Source organism: Lutjanus erythropterus, chromosome 22 (genome assembly GCF_056507025.1).
Source record: "Lutjanus erythropterus isolate fLutEry1 chromosome 22, fLutEry1.hap2, whole genome shotgun sequence".
NCBI classification, from domain to species: domain Eukaryota; kingdom Metazoa; phylum Chordata; class Actinopteri; order Lutjaniformes; family Lutjanidae; genus Lutjanus; species Lutjanus erythropterus.
In genome coordinates, this window is record NC_139338.1 from 6,933,921 (window position 1) to 6,957,087 (window position 23,167).

Genomic DNA, 23,167 nt, shown 5'->3' on the forward strand with positions numbered 1-23,167 from the left:
GGGAGAATGCAATAACAGTTAAATCTAGTTTTCTTGCAGAGGCAGTGAAAAGGCAATTCAGTTTATTTCCCCCTCAATTAAAATCTAAATGTTGGTCTTGGTCTGAAACTGAGAATTGGTCATCCTTATTGTTCTGTTACTGCAATTACTACTGCTACTGTTGATTCAGCTGTAAACCAATAAACTTGCAGTTTCAGAAATTGTGCTTTGTAACATTTTTAGCTCAAAGCACGTGACCTTCATCCCCCCAAGGAGGGATTGCCATATGTCTCACTGACCAGCTTCATTGACAAAAGCCAAGCCTGCTGCCTCACTAAACAAATGAACCTAAAATCAATGCTTAGCGTGACATGGATAATATGTTTAATTGACAATATCGTCACTGCTGCCTGCCTGGTTATTGTATGCATCACAAGTAAGCAGGTATGTCATTAAGAGGCCAAAAAAATGCACAGGCTACAATTATCGCTACAGTTACAAATGCCATCATCAGCTTTTTAGATGGCAGGACGGAATGATGAGAGGGTGTGTGGCTGCTGTGACTGGCAAGGGGTCAAAGGTTATCTCCACACAAGGCTGAGATGGAGAAAGTGATTTAACATCTGCTGTCTGAGGGTTTAAAGCCGGGCCCTTCTCCCCCTGTCCCTCAACTGACAGGAAAGCAGTTTCCTCAGTCAATGAATTTCAAGCACTTTCCCCTCAATTGAATATCCAGATGAAGGAAGAAGAGGCTTTGAGTTCTGTATTTTTCCTGGGCTTTTCTCAATCTGTCGTAGGAAAAAGAGCTCAGCGCAGTCACGATCACAAGTGAGCCACTCTCACCTGCCCCCTCTTTTTCTCTGGCAGCTAAACTAGTCCAAGTAGCACACAGGGTAGCTGAAACAGATCGTATGGATTTGTAAATGACCAAAACTTGGCAGTGGAAAGTACAAACGCCTACTGGCAGCGCTGACACTTTAAAAATACAGGAATAAAAATATGATATGGTCACCTTCATATCCCCCCTCACACATCCTCCTCCGTCATCCTCCACAGTCTGATTTACACTCTAAATAAACTCCCCCCGTGTTGGGCTTAGCTTTTGTTTTTCTTTGTCCCTTGTATTCTGGTACATTGATAATTTTTTCGCCCTCCTATTCATAATTCAATGCGTGGGATCAAGGATTTCAAGCTCATTCTGCTGTAAAGGTAAACGCATTAACTTTAAAGGGAAAAATGAGTCATTATCTACTTGCCCTCATGTCGATTGAAGGTTGGGTTTAATTTTTTAGTCCTCAAAACACTGCTGGAATTTCACAGGAAAACAGTGTTGCAGAATCATTGCAGAAACAGTTTTAAGTGAATGGTGACCATGAAATGTCTCCATACTGCTCATCTGGTGTAATCCAAGTCTCCTAAAGCTCCAACATGCCAAGTTGACTTGAAATACGTCATCAGCACAAGAGCACAGAGAGAGTAGCGCTGCAGTGATTAATCGATTGTTAATTGATTAATTACCAGTTACTATGATAATCAATTAATCTGTTTGAGTTAGGAAAAAAGCTTCCAGCTTCTTAAATGTGAATATTTTCTGGGTTCTTAACTTCTTTATAACAATAATTTGAATGTCTTTGGGTTGTGAACAAATCAAGACATTTGAGGATGTCATCTTGGGCTTTGAGACACATTGTTCATCATTTTCTGACATTTTAGAAGCAGACAACTATTAATACAACTAAATAATCAACTGATTAATTGAGTATGAAAGTAATTGTTAGTTGCAGCTAGGGGTGCAGTGGATCGCAGTTGATCCGTGTTCCGTACAGATAACCCTCTACGGTTCGGTATGCATGTCATCCGTGGACCACGTGAGCATCATAGTTTTACTGTCACTGTTACTTTTGTATAAGTTATAATACCCGAAATCTCTCGCAACTGTCCCTTTAACAGTATCAGAAACTGTGAAGAGGACGGATGTGTATCACTTGTTTGTTGTATTTATTTTACTGTGACAGGCTGGCGCACATGTAGAGTTGTCATTTCAAGGTAGTTTTTGAGGTCTGACATCATCACATCATATGGCTGTGTGTTTGTAAAATGTTGGTAATGCCCCTAATGTGGCGGCATATATTTAAACCCACAATGAAACCATATTTCAGTGGTGTGTTGCTTCTGTAGTTTATGAAAAAAGGATATTGAGACACTATAGAAGTACAGCAGGAAAGAAGCAGATGATGAAAAATGGAGGTTCTATGAATGCAGGCTATTTTACGTTGATGCTAATTTAAAGTACATCAAGTTTAGATCTGTTGCGAGTTATTTGGCCCATAGGTGCTCATATGTAATAATATTGATACATAATAGACCTTTTCACAGCAGCCCTTTGGCATGAAATAGTAGAGTAAGCACAGGTGTAACAAATGATACTAATTAAGGCTCTGTTACATTCAGGTCAAACAGAATCATTGTGCTGCTATTGTGCATGTTGGCTCACTGGAAAGGCTCTGCTACACTATAAATGGAATGGGAACTTAAAGCTATAATACATACATAAATAAACATCTGCATTAAAATGTTTAAAAACACTGCACATATGTTGTTAGAGCTGCAACGATTAATTGATTATCTGTCAACTATGAAATTAATCGCTACCTGTTTTGAGTTTTTTTTTTTGGTTTTTGTTAAGAAAGCAATGTCCAAATTCTTTGTTTTCAGCTTCTTTAATGTGAACATTTGCTCTGCCTTGACAGTAAACTGAATACCTTTGAATTGTGAACAAAACAAGATGTATGTAGACATCATCTTGGGCTTTGAGAAACACTGATCAACATTTTCTGATATTTTGTTGACCAAACATAGTAATGGTCACATAGTAATAATGTGAGAGAGACCTCTAGTGGCAGAACTTACATATTGTACGTTCAATTAGTGCTGTCCTGTATTGCATTATTGGTACTGTGTATACCGTACTATTAGGCCTGTGTGGTATACCGGTTTGTACTGAAAACTGGTCTTTATTTTCGTTATGATATTAATTTCTCATATACTGCTATACTGGTGAATAGCCCAAACAACGTCTGGAACATACGCAGCGGGAAAGTGTTTCAGCGGGAACCCATTTCACTGCTATACACCAACACCACAGGCGTGCTTGCTTGAGCATGTGCACTAGGGATGTTCCTGGCAACTAAATTCCCTGTTGATCAAACCCAAAATTTAATTTAGACTAGTCTAACACGAAGAAAACACTCAGAAAGACGTTAAAATTTAGCAGAATTTATTAATTTATAATGTTAAACACTGTCCGAAAAAAATACTGTGTATTTAGAGCCATTTGAAGCCGTTAATCACAGTCTACAATGGCCTAATCGTACTTTAAATGCCGCTGAGATGCGTGCTACTTTGCACTGTGCAATACAAACCTTACACATGTACAAAACATGACAACAACTCACTAAATGCTTCACCTTTTCAGACCGAAGAGAGTCAGTGTCTGCAGGTAAAGGACCCAGAGCTAACATTAGCTGCCAGCCTGACACACAGTGTGGCTAACGTTAGCAGCTAGTAGTAGCAGCAGCAGCTCCGCTTGCAGGTTTATGTCTGTGTATGTGCTTAGTGTGGTCATGTTTCTCCAGTCGAGTGAATATATATCAGCTTATTCTGTCACAGTCTATATTCATCCGTCCGACTTTGCTGATATAAACATCCGGTGTTGCCATGGCAATCGGTTCATACGCGCTGGGCGAGAGGGGCTGCCGTCTGACAGGGCCGCAGCCCTGACTAGTGGCGTGCAGCTGCATAAAATCTTATAGGCAACAGATAACTGGCATCATGCATGAATGAAAGATTGATAAATATTTTAAATATTTTATTTTTAAAAATTTTAAACTACTAGTATTTCTGGTGCCGACTAGTGTGTATGGGGATGTTTAATCGTATAGTCGTCCCCACCATGTGATGGTAACCATACTTTGAAGGGGTCATGCTTTTACCTGTGTCTGGACATGAAAAAAAAAACATGATACAGTCCTTATGACAGTAAAATGGGCTATTTAAAGCCAATCAACTCCAGTATTTTCTCATTAGAAGAAAATGTGGGTAAGAACACTGTTGCATGAAAAAAAATAGTCAAATACCGTGAAACCAATATGATTAAAAAAAAAAAAACGTGATATGAAAAGTTTGTCATATGGCCCAGCCCTACGTACTATTTCATATCAGTATGGCTGCCATGAAAAAGGTATCTTGAAAACCTGTGGCCAGTCAGAGGTTAAATGTGACCTCTTGACCTCTAGCAGTGCTGTGAAGCAGATTTGTTTGTCTCGTGCCAATGGTGTCACACTTTACCACTGATGTAGAAGTGGCACTAACAGGCCAAGAATGCAGCAAAATGTGCCAATGACGGCAGGAAAGAAGAAGAGCTCTCGTTTGTAAACATGTTACGCAAGTTTCAAACTTTTGAGAAAAATTTTACAAACATATTATGAGGGAGGAAATGCATTCATCAAGTTTGTTTTCCTTGTTGTTGTTTCCTTAAGGAGACACAATGTTTTGGTGAGCAGCTCTGAATATAAACATAACCTTTGTTTGTGTACAAGGAAAATCCACAGGGCACCTTTAATTCTGCTTCTGTTGGTTGTTTTCACTGGCTATAATGACAACTGCCGCTGGCAAATTTACTCAGCTGTAGCTAATTTACATTAGCTCTGTGAGTCGGCAAAAAAATAGGAGACATTTTGTCTGTTGTCTGGTAAATATGCTCTGCATGCCAGTATGTTTGCATTCACACTTGGCCAAAGATGGTTTTATGTAAGAAGAATCATCACTCTGTATAATGTTTGATGCTTTAAAAAATGATTGTGATGAGTCCTTCTGCTGTTTTTTTTGCATGTTGACCACAAATTCAGGCCTGTAGTTTAATTGAAAACCACACAATGTTGGTCAGAAAAAATAAAATATTTTCCTAAAATTGGTCAGCTCTTGTGAGGCAAGTGTAAAACAAAATCTGCCTGGAATGGTTTTTCACATGCCCCCTCTCCATCTTGTTTCTCCACCATGGTTCCCCATGGTGGCAAAAAACATGCTAGCTCAGCAAATCCCTCCAGCTATGTAGGGAAGCCCAAGCTGAACTCGGAGGCAAGATGGTACAGCTCTGGGTCTCTGTGGCCCTCTCGCCTCAAGCTGCCCAGCAGCTCCACACAAGCCTGCCATGTCCCCGGCCCCCCGAGAGGCCGCCTCTTTATTCCTCATGGTTCTATGCATGTGAGCAGCAGCACAGCCAGAAAGCTTTGATACCTGTTTGTGAGTTAAACAAAAATTGAGGTTCCGAATTGAAATGCTGCAACTTTTGATGATAAGATCAGTTTATGCATCACAGTTTTGATTCTGAATAAGCTTTTACTTCTGTGTTAAGCTCTAAATTTTGTAGGAGGGTTAGTAAATAAAACTACATTCAATTAGCCTACTCTGTGACAGTAAATTAGAAGCCACTTCAGCTCTCATTCACCAAGTCGAGAGTCAGAAAGGCTGAAGGCAGTGTGAGTGTCCTGTGTTTACCAGATGCAGCTCTTGTTTCCGGGTGATGGAGGCTAATTGTGGTTTCCTTGGAGTTACTATGGAGGCTAATTGAATGTGAGCAGCACAGTCACCACATCTGTGTGAAAGATTAGATTTTCAGCAGCAACAGGGCTGGATAAGCCTGTCTTTGTCCTTCAGATTTTATTTTCTTCATTTTAGCTGTGATCAATCAATTAAATGAATGCTTAAGTGTCTTGGAGCAAGACGCCGTGAATCTGCCATCACTGGGGGCTCAGTCACTCCTGTCTATTATTATCCATCCTACTATACTTGTTATTTTGCTCTGTGAATGAATCTTGCTAACCGAAATCTTGCAACCCTTCTAAGCATCGGAGCACTCTATTTCTTTATTTCCAGATGAATCAGATTCGTATCAGAAAACACACAGGGGGAACTAATGACATTAAAGATGGCTCAATTCCTGCAATTTTCATAGTGCTGTTGATGAAGTGTGTATTGCCAATATATTTATTATGTTCCTTGACAATTCTGACCTTTCTTGACATGTGATGGAAAACTTACATGTTAATTAATTTGATTTCAGTCACACATAGAATATGTCATCCTCTCTTTAGATCTCTTATCTAATGTTCTCTAAAAGGTTTGGTCATACGATAGTATATACCAGAGATCATGCACATTTGACTGCTGTCATTGATTTTACCATACTGTTTATAACTTGGTAGCTATCTCTTTTATTTCTCTGGGTGTATTTAGGTTCTGAGCTAACGGTTCTTTTCTTTATCGATTTGTCTTCCATCTATAAAATATTGAGCAGTCAAGATTGTCCATGGTAATGTTTCTAATTTGCTTACTTTGTCTGACAAACCTTAAGATATTCAATTTAATCTCATCTGTGGAAAAACAGTAGTAGAAAATCGTCACATTTGAGAAGCTGGAACCACAGGTCTTTGCAATTTAGCTTTGAAAATGACGAAATGATTAATCAATTATCAAAGTATGTTCCAGTTGATTTTATATAAACAATTCATTACTTTATGGCATTACTGGACTGAAAAGAAATTTTATTGAAACAATTTTTCAGCTGAATTTCCATGAAACATATTAATATTGTGGAAAAAATGTTACACACCTCTTTTTTGTGTTATGAATTAATACAAGCTCACAGCGCCTCCACGTGTGAGTGCATTTTGTTATGTTCCAACATAAAGTGGATGATCTGATAAAGCAGCATGACCTCACTAATTGATTGTTCTTCCTCTTTCTTTTCAGGAAATCAAACCCCAGAGTCATTACAACCACGGCTACAGTGAGAATGTCAGCCGTAAAAACCATGTGGATGACTACAGCACCTGGGACATTGTCAAAGCCACACAGTGAGTGGATCATAAGTGTGCTGTTGTCTCATGTGGCCATCATTTCTTAATGCAACCTCAAGAAACGATGCATGAATTTGTTTTGTTTTGTCAATGTTTAAATTCACACAGTTTCATCTCAGGGAGGTAGACATTAGGACTGTCACTTTTTATTCAAAACTTAAACTTACTGCCTACTCTAGGCACAGAGTTCAGGTTGGGTACCGAAATAGCATCAGATCCCACACAACCAGTACCTATCAGATTGAATCATAACACACATTACGGTGCCTCGTTTCAGTGCCACACGCCTGAGCTGTTGATTGAATTAGTTGCCCACTGGTGCTACAGTGCCACTCTACATGGCTGGTAGCCTTCTGCTAGGTAGCAGCCATGGTAAACGCTGTTAAAAAGCCATGCTAAATGGTCTAAAGTGTATCTCGAAAGGATTCCAATACTCGATAGGATGTCCAATAAACAACTGTGCATAAACATGAGAAGCATGTGGTGACACACAGGATGCTTTTTTCCCCACAGGATGGCAAAGTCGAGACCTGCAGGCCATGGCTTTGCCATTCTAAGAAAATAAACTTTGCACGAGACTAGGGCTGCACATAATGATTATTTTCATGATAGGTTGACCTGTTGATTATTTTCTCAATTAATTGATTAGTTATTTGGTTCATAAAATGTTCATCAGTGTTTCCCAAAGCTCAAGATGACATCCTCAAATGGCTTGTTTTGTCCACAGCTCAAAGATGTTCAGTTTACTGTAAAAGAGGATAATCTCTCTGAAATCAGAGACTTTAGACTTTTTTAACTTAAAAAGTAACAATGAACAATTAATCGATTATCAAAATATTTGCCGATTAATAATCACTTAATTGATTAAGCTGAGAGATGGCCCTAGAGATGGAGAGCATAAATAGGAAACACAGATGAGACGTAATGATGACTTGACATTTATATTTATGATCGGGAGAAAATCTGATAATACTCTGAATTTTTAAGCTGAAATTTGTATTTATTTGGCTGTTATTAATGCTCTAACTGTTATGTAGTCTTAATTTATTGCTGTTAGGTTAGGTTTTATTTTTTATGATTATGTGCTTTAAACTGTGAAAAGTTAATTTATTGCCCAGTTTAAAATTCAAATTTACCTCAGAAATGAAAAATGCTGTTCTGTCATGTTACTGACTGTTATTTGTGGGTCCTCTCTAAAAAAGTATCGCTTCAGGCACCGGCATCATTTTAGCAGCGGTATTGGGAAAAAACACTACACAGGATGATACTCTGTCTGACCACTGATGTAGGACCTCGCTGACCACACGTTTATAGCAGTCACTGCTCACTGTCACTGTCAGCCTCACATATTATGCTGAGTTTTTGAAAAAGTTACAGCCCTGGCTGACATTGTTTACTACTTACTGACTGGGCCAATGGGAGTCTTCGTCATTATTTGAAGGCAGCATGTTTACTTGTTCATTTATGTTTGTTAATTTGTGTTATCAAGATACCACAAATGTCAGATCGGGAACTAACGGCACCATATTTTCAACTGCGGTTTTCTGACTCAGCACATGCCAAGGAAGTAATTCACAAGCTCATAAAAAGATGAGAGAATGTAGGGAGGAAGAGGAGAAATGCCTTCCTGATAAGACAGCAGAGTCTTTGTCTGTGTTGTTGTTATATTTGACAGCAACAGATTTATGTTGCTTTGATTTGAGGTTAGGAATATCCGCTTAAAGACAGCCAGTGCCAAGTAATGCCACAGTGTGGGTGTCTTGTTTTGGTCTGAATATCTGTTTATCTGTTTTTTAAGTTGTCAGTTTTTATGAATGTGTGCATTTTGTCACTCTGTCAAGGTATTTGTATTTAACCTTGTGTTTATCTGTGTTTGCCCATGTATTTGTGTGTGAGGAGACTTAAAGCCCTCTCTGCCCCTCTTCCTCAGGTACGGCATCTTCGAGCGCTGCAGGGAGTTGGTGGAGGCGGGCTTCGATGTTCGGCAGCCAGACAAAGAAAACGTAACACTCCTCCACTGGGCCGCCATCAACAACAGGATAGACTTGGTCAAGTGAGTCCAGTCATGTTTTGTATGAAGTTGGTAGTGGTGGTAGGAAAAAGGCTATAGACTTTACCTTTTGGTTGGAGGGTTGCAAGTCTGAATCTCAGAACTGGCTGGAAATATGCAGTTGTACTGGTCTGAAGTGTATTCAGACAGCATCCCAGAAAGGTTAAAATGAATAATGCGTACAAACAATACAAACCCCAGTTCCAAAATAGTTGGGATGGTGTGCAAAGTGGAAATAAAAACAGAATGTAGTGATTTGCACTTTTTGACTTTTCATCAATTGAATACAGTACAGTCAGAAAATATTTAATGTTCAGATTGATGAACTTTATTGTCTTTGTGAATGTACACTCATTCTGAATTTGATGCTTATAACATGTTGCGAAGAAGTTGGGACGGGGGCAACAAAAGATTGGGAAAGACTCAAAAACAATGTAACAGGTTCCACAGGTAACCAGGTTTATTGGTAACAGGTGACAGTATCATGATTGGGTATTTAAGCGACATCCTCAAAAGGCTCAGTTGTTCACAAGCATTTATGGTGTCACATTCACCACTTAGTGAAAAAAACTGCATGGGCAAATAGTTAAACAGTTTTAGAACAATGGGCCTCATGCAAGAACGTATAAAGCCAGTTTTCTCATATTGTGAATTTGCTGTCAGATATGCATGTTATGTGTGGTCCAGACCTGTCATAGAGTCATGTGCAGTCAGCCTGCTGCTATCCAAACCAAAGTTTTTTAATAATGGCTGTATATTTCATGAAGTTGAAGTTTACATATAATATTTTACATTTACATATAAAGTCTGTCATCATTCATTCAATGATCTGTTATTACCTGCTGTCAGGTGTATTGGTCGTATATCTGCACATGCAGGTTTATGAAGTCTCTGTCCAGGTGAACATTCTCACTTATCTGTCCTCTGTCTCCCTGATGATAACTTTTTTTTTTTTTTTTGTCTAAAGACATTTTCATATCAAGACATGTCCTCTGCTTCAGTAATAGTCCAACACTCTGGTAACTCAGCGTTCGCCTTTCCTGTTTCTTTTCTTTAGCAGGTCTTAAACTTCCACTGCTGACGCTGTTAAAATGACAGATTTTCATTTATGGAACTCTGAAAGCAGGATGTCAAACTTGAAACTCGTAAAGTTCTTCTTTTTTTTTTTTCTTTGATGCCATTTTCATGAATGAACACTTCCTGACACATAGAGCAGGAAGTGCAGCCTTATATGGTATTATTGGGGCGTCTCATGCATGTGCTCTCAAATATGCACAAGTGGATAATTTACAAATGTAGCTGAAGTTTTGAGCATTTGTTGAATCTGACTCGGTGTGTTCATGCGAGCCCTTTGTATGAGAAGAGTAAGAGAAGTTTAAGATAATAATGCGAAATGTTCTTGCGTGAGGCCCAGTGTTTCTCAACTCAAAACTGCAGGAATTTAGGGATCTGTAATGATGCCTAATGCAAAAAATTACATACATGTTTTGGGGCAACATATGTTGCCATGTAGACGTCTTTTTCAAAGACATCCCTGCTCGTTTCAGCAAGAAAATGCCAAGACACATTCTCCGTATGGCTTCCTAATCAAAGAGTTCAGGACTGAGCTGCCTGCAGTCCAGACCTGTCTCCCATTGAAAATGTGTGGTGCATTATGAAGCACAGGATATGACAACAAAGACCCCAGCCTGCTAGAAGAAGACATACTTTATTTATCCCTGGGGGAAATTCCATGTTTTCACTCTGTTATTTTACAATCACAAGCCCAAAACACACAAACATGCACAAACAGGACCTATAGACACGCATTAAAAGAGAGATGGCAGGGTGAGGGGGCTGCATACATGTAGTCAGTCGCCCTGAGCAGTTAGTGGTTAGGTGAACTCGTATATCGAGCAAGAAAGATAAAAAAGTTTCCTTCCAAAATTCAACAATTTGTGTTCTCAGCTCTCCCAACTTTTTTTGGAGTATGTTGTGGGCATAAAATACAGAATGAGTGTATATTTACAAAAAACGATAAAGTTAAACAGTTTGAATCTTAATTATCTCGATTTTGTACTGTATTCAATTAAATATGGGTCACAATATCTTTGCAAATCATTGCATTCTGTTTATGTTTTTCACAACATCTCAGCCTTTTGGAACTGGGGCTTGTGAATGACTGCTGCTTTTTTCTCTTTGTTTGCACAGCTTGCTGTCTATTAACCCTTTACCTCTGAGTTATATATTTCCATCATCTGTTTATATCCATGCAATTAGATGACTTGAGCCGTCGCCAAGTGTTTTGTCACTGGGTGACGGCTCAAGTCATCTAATGGTTAATGGGTTAATACAAATTAATCAATGAAGTTGTTGATATTGCAGTTATATCAAGGTGTGGTTGACAGTGTAAAATGTTCATCTCTGTGTCTGACCCTCTCTGGCACCTCTTGTACGTTTCTCTAATAACTGCTTTAAAGTGGTGAAGTTGCAGGAGTTCAGATCCTGTATTTAGCTCTTTAGTCAAAAACACTCCTGCCTTTTATATGAAGACAGTGACATAGTGTTGAACTCCAAACATAGACTGTGTATTTATATTCAAAGTGAGTATTAAAAACTGAAGGGGAACCACCACAGAATAATTTGAATGAAAAGTTTGAATATGTAGATAAATTACAGACACAATCGTATGATTCACAGCATTTTCATACTCTGTTGGCAGTGTATAGAAATATTTGTTATGTTTCTCCCTCAACTATTCAACTCTGTAACATGCAATTTGTTCCCAGTGTGATTTGAATGCTGTACACTCCTGGATATTTATTATTAATTGTCTGAAATTCAAGTTACATCATTATCAATTAACTAGGAACATATTTGGCTTTGGTTGGGGAGACAGACTTCCACATATGGTGCACAATTAGGACTACGCAGCGGATCCCATGTGTAGGACTGCAGTTGTCATTATTAATCCATCTGCCAACTATTTTCTCAAATAATCAAAGGTTTAGACTAGAAAGTGTCAAAATAGTTAAATGGTCATCATACTTTCTTAAAGCTCAAAAAGAAAAAAAAAGTGTCAGGTGTTTGCATGTGTAACACTTCCTTTTGTGTTCCTCATGTGTTTTCACTGCTTCCTTTTCTTATCCAAAAAACAGCCAACGAACCACCCATTGTGGTTTATTCCAGTTATACAGTCTACACCTAGATTAGATAAAAAAAAAGAGGTCATATTCAGGGGTGGATGTAGTGTAACGTTTCAGTGTGTTTGTGTGTTCAGGTACTACATATCAAAGGGAGCCATAGTGGACCAGCTGGGAGGAGACCTCAACTCCACACCTCTGCACTGGGCCACCAGGTAACTAATACACACACTGACCACAGATAACATATCTACAAAATACACTTGTGTGAGCTTCTATCTTCTGATTGGCAGTAAATGTTAGAAATATAATTTATTGTACTTTTTAGAGTTGGGATCAGGCCAGCTTCCCCACTGTCTCGTTCTAAATCACTCTTACAAGCATATATTTATGAACTTATTCACCATCATCTTCTTCTTTATTGCTATTTTGATATTCACTGCTTGTCAACACTAATGGTTTACAATCATCTTTACGTGATTGCTTGAAGGTCCCTCTTCCTCTTTGTAATGATCACTCATTTGTGCTGTAACTTTCGAGATGGGATGGGTCACATGATATCCACACCCCCCCATCTCCCAAGCAGACAGGGTGGGACACGATGCGCTCCTCTCCTGAATTATTGATAAGTTTGACAACAGGAACCCGCGCCATCGTCGGCACGCACACTCAGGAGTCCGGTGTCCCCCTTCGACTCCCCACCTCCAACTGGCCAATGACCTTTAAAAGCCCCCAGCCTCCTCTGTGTGTATGACCTCAGCCATTTGGACACATGCTGGAGCCAAGTGCCACATGTATCAGGCTTTGTCTGCGCAGGGTTACACACAGCAAATAAGTGTCATGTCTCTGCGCAGTGAAAGTGACACTATGGTACACAGATCTCTCTAAGGCAATGAATAAAACTAAAGCACTTTGTTCTGCATCATTTTTACCACTTTCTTTCAAATCTTTATTGTCCTGTGGGCAAAGTTTACATTCCAGACATGGTTAGTAATAAAATACATTTGAATAGCTCAATATATTGTACACAATAAAAGTATGTAACAAATCCTCTGCTACACCGCAGAGACAAACATGAAATGATAAGAGGAGACAGGGAATCAGTCTCTCAATATTGCACCAGCGTGTGAAGCTGCATCATTTTATGAGCAAATATAGCAGTTAAACAGCAGTGGGAGTAAATGAGACCCTGATCTTTGGACTGTTGAGCTCAGCCTTATCATCCAATCAGCGTCCAAGTGGATGATCAAGTGAGAATGGATTTGACCTTCTTCACCCCAAGTTAAAAGAGTTACTTGCTCCTGCTTTCCTCGATATTTTCACCAATCTACAAACAGTTCTGTAACATCATCAGTTAAGCAAAGCTCAAATAAAACAAGCACATCAGTGTTCATTTTATATTTCTTTATCCAGTCTTTTGAGGCTGAGTAGTGAGAATTAAGATGTTAAAATAAGACGTGACAGGACATGTCTTTTAAATTGGTGTTTGTTTTGTGTTCCACCAGACAAGGCCATCTATCCATGGTGGTGCAGCTCATGAAATATGGCGCAGACCCATCTTTGATCGATGGCGAGGGCTGCAGCTGCGTTCATCTGGCCGCCCAGTTCGGCCACACATCCATCGTGGCCTACCTTATTGCCAAAGGACAGGTAAGAAACGCCAACACCGTACAATGTGGGCAAACACAAAAAAGATCCAGGAAGTCATTTGAACTTTCTTGAAATAGTAAGTTAGTATCTTATGAAATGACATGACTCTCTCATTATTTTGAGACACAGTCATCATTTTCAGAAAGTCTCTCATTATTTTTAGATACCATGTCATTGTCACCATTATTTCAAGACTTTGTCATTATTTTTGAGATACTAATTTAATATTTAGAGAAGGTTTCTCATTGTTTTGACTTCGAGGATCGTTTTTTAAGTCACGTTCATAGAACACTAATCTTAAAAATACATGATAGTCTTTTTTACAGCACCAATTGTGCTCATCTGACAAGAGAACTTTAATATGATTGCTATGGTTTACTGAGATATTTTAAAAAGCATTATGTAGTAATTCCTCAAACAGGAACCAAACAACCTCCATTGCTTTATCATCTGTTGTCCCTGTTTGTGTCTGTGCCATTTGGGTTAATCGGCCACTTGGGGACCAGTCTGTGTTTTGAAAGTATTCTGTACCAGTGCCCTCCATCAGGGGGAGCCCTGCTGCTGCTTCTCATTTCCAGCTCTCACTGCTCCTTCAGCTCCTTCAGTTTGTTAACTGTATCTCTCCTCTATATCAGGATGTGGACATGATGGATCAGAACGGCATGACTCCTCTGATGTGGGCGGCGTACAGAACACACAGGTTTGTACATTAATAATTTGTATAAGTGTGCACAATATGCTCATATTGCTACAGCTGCATGCTACTTCTGTTCTGTCTTGGTAAGAAATCTCAGTGGCACAGTTAAAGTAAATATATAATAACTGATGCCTGGAAAAAGTCTTAAATAATGCCACACACTGTGCAGAAGTGCACTGAATGCCATGTACAAGCTGGAGCATGTTTCTGCTGACACATGCAGCCACACACACAGTTTCTTCATGTATACATGAGTGGCCATTCATCAGACAGACTGCTAACACAGGGAAACAAGTCCCTGTGTCGCTGCTCAGCTTCATTGGAATATTCCCTGATAAGCATTTTTGCTGAGGGATCATTTCTATTTACACTTTAGTCATTTAACTTATTGGTTCACAAGAGGGAATGACTAAGATTAATGATTAAAAAGATGTAGAGTATTAAATCAGATACACGAGAATTATAATAGAGAGTTGACTTACGGCTTCAAGCAAAAATGACAAAAAAAGTTGTTTTCCAGCTCCTTAGATGTGAGGATCTGATACTTTTTTGGTCAGAAATGACATTTAAGGCCATGGATTTTGCATTAATGCATTATATTTTATAGATCAGACAATTCAAATATTTGTTACTTACAGACCTAATCACTATTTAATTCTTATAAACACTCATGTAAACCAAACATCTTCTAATATTTGTAGTTTGTAGCCCCTCTGTTGATCCATCACTCTGTAAATTAACAAGCATTAAATGATCATGAGCAAAACATACAATCAAAGTTAATATCAACACCTGCAAAAATAAACAAAATGATACTAAATTCATTTTTTGTGAGTAAAGAGGAATTTGTTTCTGACCAGTTAGACTCAGCTTGACTTGACCTTATTCCTCTGCGTGACAGTGTGGATCCCACCCGGCTGTTACTTACCTTCAACGTGTCCGTCAACCTGGGCGACAAATATCACAAGAACACAGCGCTGCACTGGGCCGTGCTGGCCGGCAACACCACTGTCATCAGCCTGCTTCTGGACGCCAACGCTAACGTTGATGCACAGAACATCAAGGTAGTACCCTCCCCATGGCTTCATTTACTTTCATTGTGTGCCTGCATTGCCATATTATTTGTCTGATAATAGTCATATTCACGTAAACAAATGGAGACTGTCACTAGTGTTTTGGCTACACTGAACATATAACATGCAGACTGTTCACAGAGCAGGTATACTGTGGAATGCATCTTTTTACTGGCTACACCTGCAGCACACTTAAGGCATAGGGTTGCAGGCAAAACAAGACAGTCAGCTTTAGTTTTGTGATTGTATGGATTATGAAACATTAACTTTTTTTTACCGAGATTGTGTAATTGGCATGATAGCATTGACATACAAGTTACAAATCAACTGCCAGCTGGTACTGGCTAAATAAATACTTACAAGGTGATCATCTTATTTTTTTATTTTCCTTTTATAATTTCCTGTCAGTCAGTCTGCTATTTTCAAACTATCAATCTATTTTCAGCCGTTATCATAACATGCAGGTGACAGGAAACACTAAATAAAACTAGAAAAACCAAGCTGCCAGTAAGCCAGAGTCATGTCCTGTATAATGGTAGTTTCGTTAAAAAAATATAGCCACTTTTTGACCCATTTCTGTGTAAAAGAGCCACACACCTGGCGTAAAACATAAAAAGAAGACTGACCTATTAATATATTTATATACGCTGTTCTTAAGCCTGGTGTAGCCAGTCTCATTGATAATGGTGTAAATGTAGTGTTGCAGCAGCCACTTCGCTAACTGTCTACATATGAAAATGTTCAATGTATCCAGCCTGTAAGAAAGCTGCAAATTTAGCTTTCAGTTTTTTTTGTGATTCTAGACGTGTACAGACTTTCAGATACGTCCTCTGTTGTTGTTTAGGGCGAAACACCGCTAGATCTTGCCAAGCAAAGGAAGAACGTTTGGATGATCAATCACTTACAAGAAGCACGGCAGGCCAAAGGCTACGACAGCCCGTCCTACCTGAAGAGACTGAAGATGGACAAGGTACAGACACACACACATCTAAACACATGCTTGAATTCATTATGTTTCGCATGAAAAGACAAAAGGCATGCAGTCCTTGAGTAGAAAAGCCATCAAACAAATTTTGAATCCCTGTAGTAGGATCACATATAACCATCTAATCTTTGCACACCTTTGTGGCTCCCTGTTTGACTGCCCAATCTTTTCTCAGTTCAAACATGCACAGACCAGCCTGAACTTTTGCGCTGCTGCGGTGTCACAGCATGTCTGAGGTTGTGATTACCTTTCAGTCTGAAGCTGCCAGTCTTTCAGCTGTTTACTACTTTTCAAGTCTCCGGCCAGACAGTCTGACAGGAAGGAGACGGCTCTTAAATGACGGGTTATGTTTTACAAAACACTTTTATATCGTCCAGCCTGACCACTGTGGTTGGTGATTTGTGTTTATCCTGACAAAAAAAGTGACCTGTGGCTGGTTATGTCCCACACAGACAAAAGTTACTATCTCAGAAAATTTCTATGTTGATTTAAAAAACCAACTAAACTTTAATTTACGACACCGTGTTTGATTTTTTATTGTTGTTACTATTTAAACCACTGTTTTAACTGCTTTCATGTCTTGTCCTCTTTCCATTTGTCTGCTGGGATATTATTAGTTAATTAAGGTAAATCTTAGAACTAGACTGTAAGTTTATATACAAATAGATCACTAAAATGGATGCCTCTTCTCTGCACAGAAATAATGTGCTTATACATATAAGAAATCCTGCAGATTGTAGTCTATTATTTACATCACGCTGATGTCTGAGGCTTGTCACAGCTTTAGTGCAGATCCCTTAGTGTCAGGCCCAGTGCTGTAGTGAGTAGATCTTCACAGGCCATTTGTAGATTTGTGGAATAAATCTAATGTGTTTGGATTGCTGCTTACCTTTCTCATAGAGCTGTAGAGATAAAAATGTTCTAATACAACAATTCATTTAACCAAAATAGATATTAAAATCTTATTAGAATAATGACAGTGAAAAATGATAATAGTGGCATATTTTAAAATTAGGCTCATTTCTACATCACTGCTGTGTTATCACATTAATAATAATAACAGATCCTATTTGTCAAATGCCAGATCAGAAAAATACTGGACCTCAACTTCAATGTCAATATTTAGACATCATGACTGCAGTAATATTTAGTTAAGATGATCACTGCCAAAGTATTTTTTCATCAGTGTGGTGCAAGGAAAATAATTGAAACGATTTACAGAATGTACTTACAGTCTGTAAAATTAGTTTAAGCCATTTTCTCACTTATGGCCATTAAGTAAGTGGAAAAATGAAAAAGACTAGATAATATTGTTAGATGACGCATGGTATAATGTGTTACCATAACAGCTGCTATGCAGAAATTACTTTTTATATTTCCTCTTATTTATGTTGTCTGTTTAGTTATTACTTTTGATTTTCGTTGATGATTACTCTATTTTGTTAAACTGCAAATTTACCCATATAAGTATTATCTTATCTTATAATCCTAATATATCATTAATTGGGCACAGCCATTGAGACACACTGATGCACGTTATCTAAATTTAATTGTTTCTGTTGGTTACATTGATGAGTCACCACGGCCCTAATCTAAAAGGATGTGATGCTTTATTTTTATGAGCTAAAAATTACATTTCTCATAGCTAGGGTTGGGACACTTCACACTTAATACTTAGGCATCAACAAATTGTGCTGAATCTATTCTCATATAGAACATAAAAGCTAAGGATATTTTTTTTAAGCTGTGATTTTTCTTATATTCAAAACAAAATGCTTTAGTTAATAGAAACTATTGATAATGCGCACTGTATCTGAATACCCAGTAGGTAGATGTTTATGGATATGATTCATGACTGATTTGAGATGATATTGTTATTTTTAGAACAGATTTTAAAAATATTTATAGCTTTAAAAAGCTGAACAGGACTCTTGTCTGTCTTTCCCTTCTTCTTTCTTCCTTGTCTGAGTTACACTTGTCTCTTATCAATTTCTTTCTCTACATTATCTTCATCTACCTCATGGCCATTTCATGTTAACCTGTCTTCCCCAATACTGTTTCTACCACTTCCTCCTTTTCACCACTTTTATTAAATGCCTTCTCTTTCCTTCTGTATGTCCAACCTTCCTGTTTTTTTTCTGTCTCCTCTGATTTGCCATCTGTCCCCTTCCCCTCCTCCTGCTGCAGGAGTTCAGGCAGAAAGTGATGCTGGGAACACCCTTCCTGGTCATCTGGTTGGTTGGTTTCATCGCTGACCTGGACATTGACTCCTGGCTCATCAAGGGCCTCTTGTACGCCGGTGTCTGGGTCGCCGTGCAGTTCCTCTCCAAGTACGTTCCAACACAGATAATACACACACACACACGCACACACACACACGCACGCACAGGCATTTCTGCCATTTATTGTCCAAATACTTAAGTTAATTATATTAATTTAATCATTGACTACAGCTTTATTCACTTACTGTCTATTGCCTTGAATTAAAGTTAACAGAATTATTGACTCTGGTGTTTCTTTTATTTATTATTTCCATGTTTTGAGATAATGTTTCAAAATCAAACCTATATAACTGCCTTATTAAGCAGATTTAGATGTAATTAAATACACGCAGTCTCTCTGGCACTAATACATGTACATACACATATTCTTGCGTGTAAACACACACAAAATTTCCACCTTTCAGTGGCAATGACAAATACTCACACACACGCACACACACCCTCCCCGCTTATGCCCCATTACTGCCATCTGGTCCTGCTGCTTTAGTTTGTTGTGGACCTCAACACTGTTAGCTCCGCGACTACAATAACACACATTAGCCAGTGAGTTAGCTTTATATTTACTGACATTCTTGGAATACTTGGTCAGTGAGAAAATAATCATGACTGTATGTGCTGGTGAGTCCGACTTCAGTGTGTCATCAGGTTATGATTTGGTTTATTTTTGCTGCTGCCTGGCTCAAGGCTTCAGATCAAAGACTCAGGTTTGCATTTGTCCACATGTGCAGGTTCACATCTGCAGGAAGAATGCTTTGATATATTGAGAGCATAAGTTATGAGCTGAGCGTGGTCTGTGGTAGGAATGATACCCACTAAGGGAAAATTCTGGCACTTTATAATTTGAATAAAACTATAAAAAAAAAAGACCGAAGTTATAATAAATTGGAACAATTCTTTTGACAGTGACATTGTTATTGTCAGGCTGTGTCAAGTGTGACAGGGGTTTAGTGTAAAGCAGAGGTCTTGGTTTTGTGCACACTATTTGATTGACAAGAAATGAGACAAAAGCAAATTTTGTGGGAAAAAAAACACAAAAAAACAAAACAAAATACAAAAACATAACATCATGTAGATGATGTAGAGTTGAAGAAAGACTGCTGATAACTGTTCATCTCCCCTCTCTCTCTGTGCAGGGCTTTCTTTGACCACTCCATGCACAGCGCTCTCCCTCTAGGAATTTACCTGGCCACCAAGTTCTGGATGTACGCCACCTGGTTCTACTGGTTCTGGAATGATATCCTTTTCTGTCTGACAGCATCAGTTTTAACCTGAGGGAATAGTTTGATGTTTGAGAAACACAAAGCTACTGTGATCAGACGATGACAATGGGAGAGCTTTGTCCACATGAAACAAAATCTGCCTACCAGCATCTCTGAAGCATACAAAAGTTGAGTTTCCACCAAGCAGTCCAATTCAGTTTAGCTTGTCACGCAATCATTTTTGCATTTCATGGCAATAGTTGTCGATAGTTTCAGTATAACCACTCTATTCAATTCCATAGTTTTTTTTTTTGTTTGTTTGTTTTTCATTACCCCTCTGTTGAGGTTCTGTGAGCTGAGGCAATTCTAAAACACTGCAGGTTACTGATCAGAGCAGATTGGAGCAACCAGAGTCATTTAGTTGTCTGCGGTCTGTCTTAGTCTGCAGTCTTTGTCAAACAGAGATGGTCTCTTTGTATTAAACAATCACATGCCGAGAAGAAAGAACACCAAATGTGGCTGCGAAAAGAGATGGTGAATGCGAGCAGAGCACAGGAGAAGGTTAGCAGGAAGTTGTCAGTCTGTCAGTAAATGTAAATGTACAATGTTGGTTACAGTCTTTCAGTTAATAACCACTGCAGCTTCTTGAGAATCAAGAAAAGACTCGTCTGTTGTTTCATAACTACCGGAAAAGTTAAGGGCGTTAGCAATGAAGCCCCAGTACAATCCCCATGTGTATTTGAGAGTATTGTCTGCAGTGGAAGGGTACTATACAGACAGTGTTTGGTGGAAATACAGCTTGATTAAGTTGTTGCTACATCTTTGCAAAAAAAAAAAACCAAAAACAAAGTGTAAAAACAGCAAGTTGAGATTTTACAGGGTATGTACCAGGCTATTTCATGCAGTTTCAAGGCAACCAACAGAAACTGCAGGAAATCACTGTTACTGGTCAATTAAGTAAATTTCCCAAAATGTTAAACTGTTCCTTTAAAAGAAAAAAAACACAATTAGAAAACTGTGAGCTATAACAGTACAGTAGTGACTGATACACCGTATATCAGCATAAATAAGAGAAAATGAAATTGGAATGACTACCCATGAGGCTTTGTTTTGTGGATTATGAAACTGAACTTTTCATGCTATTACAGAGTCTGGCAGTCAGAAACAGTCACATTTTGCAGGGACAAAAATGACCTTTCCTAGTTTATAGAATAGGTAATTGTTTTCCTAATCACCATGTTGGCAAAAGCTCCACTTCAGTCTGTGTGATGGAATTATTTTGAATCGAATCATTTATAGTTTTGGCTTTTGGCTGATTCTCGAGGAGTCTTATCCAGCGGGACTTGCAGTGTGAGAGAAAGTAAGGGTTCAGTGTTTTGCCACTCTGTGTGGGATCAAACACTAACCTTTCACATTTTTAATGCTCTCTAAATCCTAAATAATCTTGAGGATTTCACTGAACAATGACCATTCCCCTCCATTAACATTAGGCCATGAGTCAAGTCACAGTCTGGTCTTTTGTAACTCTTTCCAATCACTCAGGCTTTGCTGTCCACCTGTTTTAGTCTTATTCACCCACAATCCACTTGTGTGTGATGCATGCCAGAGCTCAAAGACCTGGCACGAGATGTTTACTGGAAAAAAGGAGTAAATTCAAAGCCTAGCAGTTGTGTCACACACTAGTTGAAATGGGCTATTTATTCTTGGCTTTTTAGCAATCTCACAAATCATACAACACAAGCCAGAAGCTTTTATGGTTTGTAAATTTGGCAAACATGTGGTCTCAAGAAGGGAGGTTCTTTGGTCTTGTAAAATTGCTTTTTACAGCTTTCAGCTGCCTGTGATGCAATTTTGATTGAAGAAGACAAAAGATTAGCAGGAAAAGTGCTTGTTTTGGGAGTGAGATCAAGTTACAGGCCACTTTGAGCAGATTAAGAGAGTGGCGATGGAGAAAGGTTAATGTAAAGAGCAGAATGAGTTGGTGGAAATTATGTTAAACAGATTCAGGCATGAAGAGCAGAATAAGTTATGTGTCCAAATGAGCGTACAGCTTAGTTTTCGGTGCCTGCTGCTGTGTTAGAATTGCGAACAGGGCGTTTAGTGTGCAGCGGCTGCTGGGTGAAACCCAACGAAGCGACTCCAAAAGAGTTTCTGTTGGCCTCAGCGTGGCTGCTCGCACGTTTTTTTGTTCGCGGAAGAATTGCCTGTCTGTTCGGAAGCTGCTAATTGCAGGAGGTGAGAGGGGAGTTCTTGTTTGTGGAAGGCATTTAATTTTCTGCCTCATTGCTCCAGTAATGGGAAAGGAGAGGAAGATGTCTCTGACCTGCGCTTATTGAAAAAGAAAGCTGTGCTCTCAGGTCTTTTCAGTTATTTTAAAATGCTGTCGGAGATGTGCTTTGAATGTATGTTTAAATTGATATATGATGTGTATACTCGACACAAAAATGATGGAAGGAGTCTGCAATAGACATACCTGACCTTGACCTGCTTCCTAAGCTGGGTTTTCTCTGGGAAATTTGTTTGATAGTTGACCTTTTGACTGCAGGCAGGTTCTTTCTTGTGTGAACACATTAGCCTTTGAAAAATGAGTTCTTTCAGGCTTCTCTTCTGCCCTTCAGCTATCGAGGCAGTCATTAAGCCTTTGTATCTGACATGAGTAATGCTGTGTATCACCTGCCTTTTAGATGAAAGACATGCTCCTTCATGTTCCTGACAGCACATAGAGTTCTGCTTTTCTCCCGCAGCGTTGCAGACATGAGTTATTGGTTGTAAACTATGGTCACTACACTCTGTCTCTCTCAAGTGGACACTTGGTTTTTGTCCAGTTGACTGCTTACATACAAATGAGTACTTTTCTAATCATATATATCCATGCAAATCAAGAGATGTGCAAATCAGGAGCATTGTGCAACTGGATGACTTGTTACTTGTTTTAACTAGAAGTTAATAATAAATTCAAAGATAACAGACTGTTCACACTGCTACCCACAAGCCAAATTGCCCCATAGTCACCATAGTTGAGGTTTTGGTCATGTTAGAAAGAAGTGAGTGTGCACAACATGTTGTCTGAAGACAGCAGCGTTTCACACAGTCACTCTTAAAGGTGGGATGAAAGCCAGCTGTGACAAAGAGAGGGAAGACTCATTGATCATTAAACTGTAGGGATAATTTAACACATTTAGACATCTTTCCAGAGTCAGTCAGACAGTCTTA

General features: G+C 38.9%; 1 protein-coding gene across 1 annotated transcript in view; it reads left to right on the forward strand.

Moving 5' to 3' along the window:
* The window catches only part of zdhhc17 (zDHHC palmitoyltransferase 17), a 40,280-nt gene that overhangs the window by 4,827 nt on the left and 12,286 nt on the right, over nt 1–23,167 (forward strand). Inside the window, exons 2-10 of the mRNA XM_084711110.1 lie at nt 6,790–6,893; nt 8,827–8,949; nt 12,206–12,283; nt 13,574–13,718; nt 14,354–14,418; nt 15,317–15,479; nt 16,333–16,458; nt 18,661–18,803; nt 19,889–19,989. Of these exons, the coding sequence (XP_084567236.1) occupies nt 6,790–6,893; nt 8,827–8,949; nt 12,206–12,283; nt 13,574–13,718; nt 14,354–14,418; nt 15,317–15,479; nt 16,333–16,458; nt 18,661–18,803; nt 19,889–19,989 (1,048 nt within the window). The remainder of the gene's footprint in view (nt 1–6,789; nt 6,894–8,826; nt 8,950–12,205; nt 12,284–13,573; nt 13,719–14,353; nt 14,419–15,316; nt 15,480–16,332; nt 16,459–18,660; nt 18,804–19,888; nt 19,990–23,167) is intronic.